Source organism: Triticum aestivum, chromosome 2A, assembly GCF_018294505.1.
Source record: "Triticum aestivum cultivar Chinese Spring chromosome 2A, IWGSC CS RefSeq v2.1, whole genome shotgun sequence".
In the NCBI taxonomy this organism is placed as follows: Eukaryota; Viridiplantae; Streptophyta; class Magnoliopsida; order Poales; family Poaceae; genus Triticum; species Triticum aestivum.
In genome coordinates, this window is record NC_057797.1 from 443,433,274 (window position 1) to 443,444,803 (window position 11,530).

The 11,530-nt window shown below is 41.1% G+C and overlaps 1 protein-coding gene across 1 annotated transcript; it reads right to left on the reverse strand.

The window, feature by feature from the left end:
• Positions 1 to 395: 395 nt before the first annotated feature.
• Positions 396 to 7,387, reverse strand: LOC123188934 (metal tolerance protein C4). The gene is made up of 13 exons (XM_044601219.1): positions 6,944 to 7,387; positions 6,785 to 6,842; positions 6,077 to 6,209; positions 5,914 to 5,969; positions 5,577 to 5,691; positions 5,405 to 5,462; positions 5,203 to 5,321; positions 4,865 to 4,984; positions 2,992 to 3,093; positions 2,841 to 2,913; positions 1,810 to 1,877; positions 819 to 879; positions 396 to 736 (listed from the first exon to the last, which is right to left on the reverse strand). Exons 1-13 carry the CDS (start codon positions 7,239 to 7,241, stop codon positions 612 to 614), a joined length of 1,386 nt encoding a protein of 461 aa, XP_044457154.1. The 5' UTR covers positions 7,242 to 7,387; the 3' UTR covers positions 396 to 611.
• Positions 7,388 to 11,530: the final 4,143 nt, after the last annotated feature.

Consider the following 11,530-nt stretch of genomic DNA (forward strand, 5'->3'; position numbering starts at 1 on the left):
CCCAAAAACGGGCCGAGCCGAAGGATTTCGACGTTCTGAGGACGCGACTGGGACGTTTTTTCGGCGCCGGCACGAAAAAAATCGCTTGCGAGAGCCTGTTGGGGACGCGGCTGGAGATGCTCTAAGTATCCCGTCTGCCATGGAGATTCGCCGGCGAACAAGCAGAGCGGCGACGCGTCCTCAGACTCATTCCGGCGGATGCAGCGGTTCTGTGGTTCCTCAGGGACTTCGTTGTATTTTTCTATCTTTATGGGGTACTACTTGTATCTGACTGGGTTTAATAATAGATCTGAGAGCCTGTTTCGCAAAAAATATGCGGTCGTGTTTAATTGCCACCCTATCAGCAGTTGGGTTGGAGGTTGATGGATTGCAATAAATCTTGACAGCACACTATCTTTGCCGCGCCACAGAACATATTCAACACGTGAGCACCAAGATTATGTGCCCACTGACTTTCTGTAGGGCATCTCGTTCTTACATGGGAGACAATGGCCTGAATTACTGAGGGGTAAAAAGTATCAAGAGGTCATAGAACAAATCAGATTGGCGTTGATCAGCAAGCGTGATCAATCAACCGAATATATCCATAAAAATGTACAAAAAATGCTACTCTAAACTGAAAGACCGTCTGGGTTGTGCGCCTCGATGTCAACATGTCTGATTCCCGGCACAATCTTCTGTATCTCTGACTCCAGCCGATCCACTTCATATCCCAGAGCATCCACCACACCCTCACCTGTACAGGCAGCAGTAACGCATGGCTTGTCAGAACATGATAACAGGCATAAAAATTGCGACTAGAGCAACATAGTGCATACCATACTCGGCCATAACCCTTCGTAGCTCCGCATCATCCTTACTCAACGAGGCCTCCCGGAACTGTAAAAATGAATCGATAAAAGGTTATAGAGAAATGATATCGATGATCTATTGAGATTGGTGACCAAGAGAGGATGTTTGAAAAAGGAATAGCCAATATTAGCCATCGCAGTGCAAAGATGCAACTCGTACTTCAAACCAACTTGGATGAAACTTTAGCTATAAATCCTCCTTTCATCTATACCCTACCTTACTTTTTATGGAGGATTATTGAGATGCTTACATGCTGAGAGTACAATTATACATCAAACGGGAGTTTGCACTTGAAATTTTCCCATCTTACAACGTGAACATGTTTTTTGAACTGCTCGAATACAATCATCTCAGAAAGGAATGCATCTAGTGCAACCCCTCCTCTCGTCCAAATGTGTGAATCAGAGATATAAAGATGGGCAGTGCAAAGATGCAGCTCATGCTGCGATACCAAGCAATTTGGATGAAAGTTTTCACTATAAAATTATAAATCCTTTTTTCATCTACACCTTGTATTTTTGGGAGGATTATTGAGACCTATTATGCAAAGTGCACAAAATTGACATTGAATTGAGGGCTTCCAATTGATATTTCCACAGCTTACAACAAGGACATGCAGTTAATTCAATTTTTTATCACGCCTAGCTAGCATGAGTGAAATATTAATTACACAACTCTCAATAAAGGTAGATGTTAAGTTAAAGTCGGTGTCTTAACAATCCACTAAACATCAATCACTGACTGACTGCTGACACTCTAGCCAAAGCTTGACTATACTAGAGAGAAGAGCAATAGAAAGACTACCTAGAATTTCGACAAAGAAATTGAGTGATTGCTTCAGTTTAAGATAATAGGCACATAAATTAGCAATTATTCACTAACCTGGCAACAGAGCAATACCAATATACTCATAAAAGAGAGCAAAATAACTACGTTACTTTAAAGTAGAAAAGACACCTGTTTTGCCCATACTCCACGTCCAGTCCTTTCAAGATAATTTTGCACCAAGACTACTCCATTGAAATCTGTGGGATGATTACGTCAATAAATTGTTAAGACAAGATCAGAAATGTAAGAGGAATTTCAACACGCAAGTATAGATGAGCCCAACATGTTAGCAAATATGGATGGGAAGAGTCAACAAATTAGCAAATTGTAAGGGCTACCCCTTGAAATATCCTTGGTATGCATACATGTTTTGCATACCATAATGCTTGTTTTTTATTTCGTGATAACGGATGAATACACATGCAGTAGTTTGGCACCCTCTTAGTATTCACTGGCACTCCACCCACTGCCTCTCCCTGCACCCATAACTCTATACAGCACTCTTCCTCTCATACGAACCCCAAGGGAAAATCTTTTGCAGGCAAGTCATCGTCTCGTGGGGATTTCAGACATTAATTCCCTCAGGTAACATAACAGTAAATTATGAGTTAGTGCCAACTGCAAAGTCATACGAACCCCAAGGGGAAAATCCTTTGCAGGCAAGTCATCGTCCCGTGGGGATGTCGGACATTAATTCCCTCAGGTAACATAACAGTAAATTATGAGTTGGTGCCAACTGCAAATTATGGAGTTAGCTCACTAAAGTGTATTCCTTCTTAATGGTCATACAATAGCCATACAGAAAGATGCTTGTAAAGCAATAGGTTCAAGATTAAAAAGTTAATAGATGATAGGGCCATCCATTGCAGATAAATAATATCAACTCGGTCATTTACAGCAAATTCAATTCATCAAATAGAAACAACCAAGGCTAACTAAAAAGAGTGCTCTGTAACTATTAACTTCCAGAAAGAAACGTCAAATACTAAAAGGAACGATGTGCCAATTCAACAAATAGAAACAACAAGATTAACAAAAAAGAAGTGCTCCATAGTTATTAATTCAAAAAAGAGGCATGCTAGACTAAAAACTATGAACTAAAAGTGTCAATAAATTAGAATAATTGTAAGCTGGAATATGGCACATGATTAGAGTTATACCAATTTCTGCTTTGAATCTAAAGAACCCTGGCCCAATCACCTCACTTTTGCAATCATAAAGAGAATCTACAACCTGCAAGATGTAATAACATCAGCTTCATAACAAAGCTTCTGAGCATTGTACTATGAAATAAAGTCATCCGGAAGTTACCGGATCAGATTTCAGAAATTCAAGAACTCGCTGCATGTCATGATCATCAATGGCCCTACCAATTAAAGCATGCCTGTTCCTCTGGATGAGAAAAATCGCAACCTACAGAGATAGCACAAATGTTGAACCTTGCTTTGAAACAAGGCATGGGCAGGAATGAACAAACAGATGCAAATCCTGAACAAACCATCAGAGCAAAGATAACCCAGATGAAAACATATAGTGGTCATTTTAAGTATGGCCGATGGATTTTGCAGAAACCATTTGTGTGAGAATTATGGGTATACTTGAAGCCCTTATTCAGTTCCAATAGCATTTAGTGAAAACATTAATTGGTTGAAGCCTGTCGACAGTCATTGTAATAGTCTATTTATAGTTCTGCATAAAAAAAAGGAAATTGTGGTTTTTAAAGCTTACAAGTTTATTTTCAAGTGAAACTGATTGTAGTTATCCTAGTTTTATCCCATACTAACCAAACTAGGTTTTATAATGTTAGGCTAACAAACATGTTACTCTGGCATAACTTTCTCATGGGTTATTCACAGGTACTCACTCCGTTCACGATGTTCTAACTTTCTTCTGAATCAGATGTATATAGACGCATTTTAGTGTGTTTGTTCACTTATTTCATTCCGTATGTAGTCCATATTGAAATACATAGTGTGTTTGTTCACTTAATAGTGAACGGAGGGAGTAATAAATAGGAAGTGTTGCCTCACAGTACCAATTCTCCTTAGTTTACCTAACACTAGAGCATGGATAGCATACACAGCTTCACTATGAAACCAAATGCAGGATGTGTGAGGCAAGTTATACAAAAAAAACTGAATAAACCAGCAATCAAATAAAAGTTTAATAGAACATACTTCAGACTTAACGCAATTAACAAAAAAATATACATCAAGAAACATAACACCGCTATAGCAGACTAGCGGTGGCAGTTATGAAACTTTTGGCCTTAGAGCTTCACAAATCAAACAAATGCAGCCTATGCAGCGTGCCACTTCAACAGATAGCGCATATTGCTTGTATGAGTGTTATAACAGCCAAGATACTGTTCTATCTGGCACACAGATGAACATAGCATCATTTGACACTTTCTGGCAATAGATTGAAGCTAACAGATCATAAAAACAATAAAGAGATGAGAAAATTCTACAATCTGATAACATACCACGATGAGTCCATGCCAGAACAAAGATAATTTCGATACAACAACAACAACAAAGCCTTTAGTCCCAAACAAGTTGGGGTAGGGTAGAGCTGAAACCAATAAGATCTCGCAACCAACTCATGGTTCTAATAAAGATAATTTCAATAAGGACATATAATTGGGTAGAGAGTTCAAATGGCAGAATGTGTGGCTTTGCTTCAATGCGAAAACATGACGATATTCATTTCGATTTGTTTCAGATTCTCATGAAAATGTGTACAGAAAATATGGCAAAATTGTCAGTAGGGCAGCATAATTCAAGTACAGAGCACAAATACATTTGTATTGACTCTACTCCCTCCGTCCGGTGAAAAATGTACATCTAGAAATTTTAGGACAAATTATGAAGTGAAGTAAAAAATGCATTGGGAAGATGCAAGCCACCATCTCTCTCCTCTTTAATTACCCAACCCCCAATGAGCTAAGTGCATGTAGAAATTAAGAAGATTATGTATAGAATGCTATTGGTCTTGATTACCGTGTGATGAGAGAAAATAGTTTAAAGTGCATTGGGAAGGTAGAAGTACACTCTTTGGTGGACAAATTTTAAACCCAAACGTACACTTTTCACCGGACGGAGGGAGTACGTTTGTACAAACAGAGCAAATATAAGCTGACAGAAGCAAAACAGAAAAACATGAAACGGAAAAATTAGCATACCATTCCAAGTAAGTTACCAACAATGATGGAACCAATTGGATCATAGATGGGGTTTCCTGTCATTTGAACAGCCACCAAAGATGCTGCTGCAATAGCAAGACCTGTAACAGCAGCACCATCCTGTCGGACAATTATTGGGATATGAGAAGGAATCAAGGGAGTTAAGAAGGAATAAATGGTAACTGGTAAGTAAAGAAGAAATATGATTAAGACAGCAAATGCGGGCAACTAAATTAATCATAAAAAAAGGGCACAGATGCAAGTTCAGGATTTCAGTTGCAGGAAGTGATTGGACTAGAAGAGAGAGGAACTAAGGTAGTTTAGAACACATTACTCACTTCAGTCATAACAGCAACTGAAGTTGGATCATGACCACGCCAGATGTAGTCTCTGATACTCATTCCTTCTGCTGCTGCACCTTTCTTAACAGCCTTTATAGCAACAAGAAGTGAAGCACCTAGAGAGACAACAGCATCTGTCAACTAAAACCATACTAAATAACTAAAGCAAATAAAGAGAACAGGTTTTCGTGAATAACACCTTCAATTAGGATCGACCCACCAATCACTAATGCAGCATAGTGAATGTTCTCGGGAGGCTGTGTAATATAAGTATAAGATATGAAAACTGTACTTGGGATAAGATTTGATGATAAAATGGAATGTACATGCAAAAATTCTCTACTGAACCAAATGATACACTCGCATCATACTTGAGAACTCCACAAGTTCTGAACTCCATTCACAATAGTAGCACCTGAACCCAAGCAAAATATTCCAACTGCGGATATCAAAGACCATACAAATCTTTCTTTTGAATAACCATAGCTGCAAAAGAGATTAAGCTAGGGTAAGCAATCATTAAGTCAAGACACAGGGCACCACATCAATTTATGTCATATATAGACAGTCTTATCACTGGTTCTCTAGAGACTATTATTTATTATACAGTGATTAATACCAGGGTTCTTCCTTATCACTAATATTCCAGTAAAAAAAGGAGATCTTTGTTGACAAAGCATGCATTGAAAATCAAAGAGTTATACATACGGGTGTAGAGCATCTGGAGCACGTCTTGAACTTCTCAGACCATATGCAAGAAGAGCCTGAATTTTGATAGGCAGTTAGTCTCTGGGTATGATACTTCACTCCAGGTCAAGAAATAGACAAGAAAAAAAGAAACACAAACTTAAGTTGCAAAGGGTAAAGTTACCTGGTTAGCAAAGTCTGCCACCGAATGTACTAGCTCAGCTAGCATAACATGACTAGATGTTGAAAACCACACACCAAACTTCAGCGTGAAGACAAGGAAATTACACCAAAGTGCCGTGTTAACCGCTCGATGGCTGAGATCAAATCAACAGGAGTTGCATGAAACGAAGTGTATATCAATACAGAACCTTGAGAAATAATTCAAGCATGCAATAATAAATTAATGGTCACTATTTTGCAAATAATTGCTAACGCAAATATTAAATAACTCATATGATAATACACAAAACTGAATACCCTTAATGACAGTGCAATGAGTATTTCATAGAGAAAGACCATCATAATTCATACTTCATCATAAATGAAAAAAATATTCAGAGTGGATCTTCTTCCTCGGTTTGGATGGAGGAATAGCTTCCATCTGTCCTCTAAAATGGAAAAGGTACCTACTCTCAAGCATAGATAGCATCATCACTCCCATCACAATCATTACTCTTCCATCATTGTAAATGGAATAACATTTCTGTCCAGTAACAATATAGAGGCAATAGCACTTCTGTCCCATCATAGCACACAAGTATATTCCAAGAGCAATTAAAATGGTTCCTTAAGAAAAGCATGGCCGAAACACACAAATCCATCAATTGATTGATTAATAGCAGTGTGCCAATCACGCAGTTTTTAGAACAAAAAGGATCATTCGAATTACCTGTGCTCATCGTCGAAGTGTGTCTGCTTCTTGGTCTTGGCGACACGCAAAGAATAACCTGCGGCCCAACAGGAACAGCAACAATACCAAACGTAAGATGCCTCATAAACCCCAGAATGAGGACACGGACAGGAAAAGGGAAGGGGACACTGATCTTACTGCGGGAGATGGTGAGCAGGACAGGGGGCGCGTCCGCGACGGTGCTTCGTGGCGGTGACGCTGCCGGGGGTAACGTCCGCCACCCGCGGAGGCCAAAGAGGCCGGGGGCACCGGATGCGGAGCCGAGGAGCGGGCGGGGCGAGAATGGCGGAGGCGGGGGCGTTGGGTGTCGATCCTCGCGGTCGTCGTCGCGGCGGAGGAGGTGGTGGAGTGGAAAGGGCGAGGGGACGAGGGGGCGGGACGAGGATGAGAGGAGGCGGAGGCGGAGGGCGGCGGCGGCGGCGAGAGGGCGGCGCATTTAGGGATGCCGGCCCCGCCGGTGGTGCTGTTCCTGCTGCCGCGGGCGTGGCGCAGCTTCCATTCGAGGGAAAGCGATAGAAGAACGGAAAGGAAGGAGAGCTAGGTGGGTTTGGGGGATTCTGGGTGCACCGTGGGCTGGACTGGGCTCGGCGTTGGGACCCGAAAAGGTGAAAGACGAGCTTGCAAGTTAGGGTTCGGTTGTCTCAAAAGATAAAGTTAGGGTTCGGTGTCCTGTAAAACTAGGCTTTTCCTCCAATAAAAATGTGAAAGTAAGCTTTTCCTGTAAAATCGTGTTAAAAAAATCTTTTTTAATAGTTTGAATTGCTTACCACATCTATCACGTGGTAAAAAAAAGACTTATATTGTAAAAGCACCAAGCAAACCAAACATATGATCGTACGCTTGAATTCACCATGTTTACTCACAAACATACCTATTTTTTCTCTAGAAAACCAAGGCATAACATCGTACGTATGGACTCACCATGCTTACTGAGTGATAGAGTTATGATACTTGCTTTAGAAAAGGCTAGCACATATGACGTGTGTTGTAACAAGAGAACAAGATTATCACATGACATAACGTAAATAAGCCTACAGTCATGTTGTCACTTATCGTTGTTTCCTCCCTCGTCGGTGGGCCGCATATTCACCTGATCACAACATGTTGAAACATGGTCAATCATAAGGTGTTGTGGCCGGTCATCGCGCGACACACCTGTCATTGAACCACGCCAGCACAGGAGGATGGGCGGCATCGAAGGACAAATCCGTTTGAGTAGCCTATCATTCACTATGCTACTGCATGCGTGTGATGTTCGCTAGAGGGGAATGTCCTTTGTGGCTAAGCATTTTGATGTATGTTTTAAACTGATGCTTAGAGACTGGCCCGTTTGTCAATCTCTAGGATCATCATCCAACAATTAATGGTGTCGAAAGTGAAGGTGCCACTGTCAGAGGGGAGAAGTTTCAAGGGAGCGACACCTACGCAAACACTAGGGAACATCGACGTGTCCATCGCCGGAACTAGAGTGCTCATCTTGCCCTACTTTTGTGACACTACCAGTTGCTCGATGGTGTCGACATGGCCACAATACCTCAGATAAAGTGTGCTTGAATTGTGCATGAACCAGAAAGATGAAACATACCTATAAAATTTATATTATAAAATGGAGACAGCCAAGGGGATATTTTCTCGTGAATTAAAAAATGCTTCTCACGGATTAAGGAGCAGATTACTACCTAGATTGTGTCCACAGACAAATAGATGGAGCATTTTCTTATTCATTGCTCTAGCGATCAAGGCATCCAACTTTTATGTCAATGAAAAACAGCAACAACTAGATACGAACATGATGGCCTTTGTGATCCAATTTGAATAGTGAAGGTTCTCTGCCTTCCTTAAGGAGTGACCCTAAGTTATCGAACCCATAAGAGGATGTGCACTACGACAAAGTCTCTAACAAGTCTTTTTTTAACGAATTAAATTCCTGTTTTCCGACCGGACATTTAACAACCTTAGGGGTGTAGAAAATGGTATTAAAAACATGCATGAGTATGAGGTCTTATTCTCACAACCTTAAACTTGCGTTGAGGATCTTAATGATATTAATTTGTGTTCTGGAAGACAACAACTATGATGTATTTGCGACGCGAGAATGTGGGGGATGTGTCTGAAATACATCTTGACTGGTAAGCGACCTACACTAAGAGTCAATTGTCCAATCGCGGACCCTTACCATCTCGCAGGGTTACCTCGGTTATTAAGGATAAATATTCGGCAAATATAGTGGGCATTTAATGACCACACCTCATTCGTCCCCAAGAAATTGCTTTCCGCTACCGTAATAACCCCTTATCTCAATGTTGTTCAGGATAGCGTTCCGTGTCCTTCTTGCTCCTTACCTCCTCCTGGATCGACCTACGGGGTCTTCGGTACCTGCAGTGACTTAGATTGAGAAGAAGACAAGAGACAACCTCATTGCAATCAGACACGTTAAACATTCAAAGTCATTCCAACAATCCCTTCCAAAAATACATCGGGTTGCAAGGCCTTGCCTTAACCCATTACCTTACAGAATTAATCACACATGGCTATCGGATCACAAGATGAACTCATTGAAAAAGACATAGAAATGAATGATTGATTTATAGCATGTCTTACAATAGTTGTCGGATGCAATACACGACTACAAGTATGACTAACTTAGAGATAATATGTTGCGGTGATGATGGTGGCGGCAGCTATGGAGATGAGATGGGAAATGACAAAGGCCAGGGTTGGAAGATGGTTCTGGTGATCTCTCGCGTTAAAGAAAGGATTCATTTAGTCATTTCTATGTTTAGGCCATTTTCCTACGAAAACACATTAAAGAAATGATTTCGCGATCTCTCGCATTCATTAGTCATTATTGGCAATATCAAAGTGATTTTCTCAGAAATTTCGGGATTATCCAGTTCAAATAACAATGTGTTGAGCGCAAAAATATGACTCATCAACCTTCAGTTTCAGCAGGGTTGCACCTCACTTGTAGCCTTAGAAACTCCTTCATGTAATCTGAGGCAGTCATATTTCCTTAGCACAATTTTGAAATTGGATAAATAGGACCTGGTCATAATCAACGGGCAAAAATCACCCTTTTAAAAGACTTTTCATTTGCCGCCAAGTTCTCATATGAGGTCCTCCTCTCAGCCCGCCTTCTTCTTGAAAGCGATGACACCATGCATCGGCTCCTCCTTTCAGCTTGTATGTGACCAAAGGAACTCTACGATCTTCCGAAACCTCAATGACCTCAAAGAAAGTCTCCACTTCATATAACCAATCAAGGCAGCCTTCAATATCAACATTTTCATTAAAACTTGGGATCTCGACTTTCACCTTGTATGTCCCTTGCATATGTAGGGTAGGATACAGATATGTCTCAAACGTATCTTTTTTTATTGTTCATGCTATTATATTATTCCTTTTATATACTTTTTGAAGTGATTTATATTATTTTTCTAGACTAACATATTAATTTAGTGTCTAGTGTCAGTTTCATGTTTTCTGCTCATTTTTGGTTTTGCGATCAATCAATATTTATGGAGATCAAAATCACTTGCCAATTTAATACGATTTTTTGGGCAACAAGAAACCCTGGAAGCTTCGAGAGAGGTCAAGAGGACCTGCTGTTGGAAATATGCCCTAAAGGAAATAATATTGTATGATTATATTTCCATTTTTGTAATTAAATGTTTGTATTTCATGTTATAACTGCTATGATCCTGGAATATGCGATTCAGCGGAAAACTCATATGCACGTGTGGAGTTATGTACGGTAAAGAATAGGTTCCCCATCTTGCCTATGAGACTGGCTCAAGTGTTGTTAGTGCTAATGTTTTCTAGATATTAAGATATTGTTAAGTGTAATGATATTCCTAAAACAACATTGAGAATGTGACGTTAGAAGAACAATCATATTGAATCGACCCAATCTTGTTTGTTATACTGTGAGATAATGTCGTCTGAAATCAATTGTTATAACACGGAGTGTTAGCTTGTGTTTTAGTTCCTCAGACCATGAGAGTACTGTGGTCACTTCCTATTGGGGAACGTAGCATGCAATTTCAAAAAAATTCCTACGCTCACGCAAGATCTATCTATGAGATGCATAGCAACGAGAGGGGGAGAGTGTGTCCATGTACCCTCGTAGACCGAAAGCGGAAGCGTTTGACAACACGGTTGATGTAGTCAAACTTCTTCTAGCTCTGAATGATCAAGTACCGAATGTACGACACCTCTGAGTTCTGCACCTGTTCAGCGCGATGACGTCCCTCGCCTTCTTGATCCAGCAAGGTGTCGAGGAAGTAGATGAGTTCCGTCAGCACGACGGCGTGGTGATGGTGATGGTGAAGTGATTCTCGCATGGATTTGCCTAAGCACCGCAAAACTATGATCGGGGTGTAAACTATGGAGCGGGGTGCCGCACACGGCTAACAATTGTTGGTCTGTGTTCTAGGCGCCCCCTCCCCACATATATATACGTGGGATGGGGAGGAGAGGCAGCCAGGGGTGCCCTAGGGTTGGCGCCGCACCCTAGGGGCCCTACCTTGCCCTGTGCCCCCCTTTCCATGTATGCATGAAGGGGAAGGAAAGAGGGGGTGAGGGAAGGAAGTGGGAATCCTAATCCACACTTTCCTTTCCCTTCCTCCTTTCCTTCGCCTCCTCCTATAGCCTTATAGGGTGCACTAGTCCCTTGTGGGCTGGTGTGTTCCTTCACAAGGTCCATATGGCCCATAGGATTGCCAG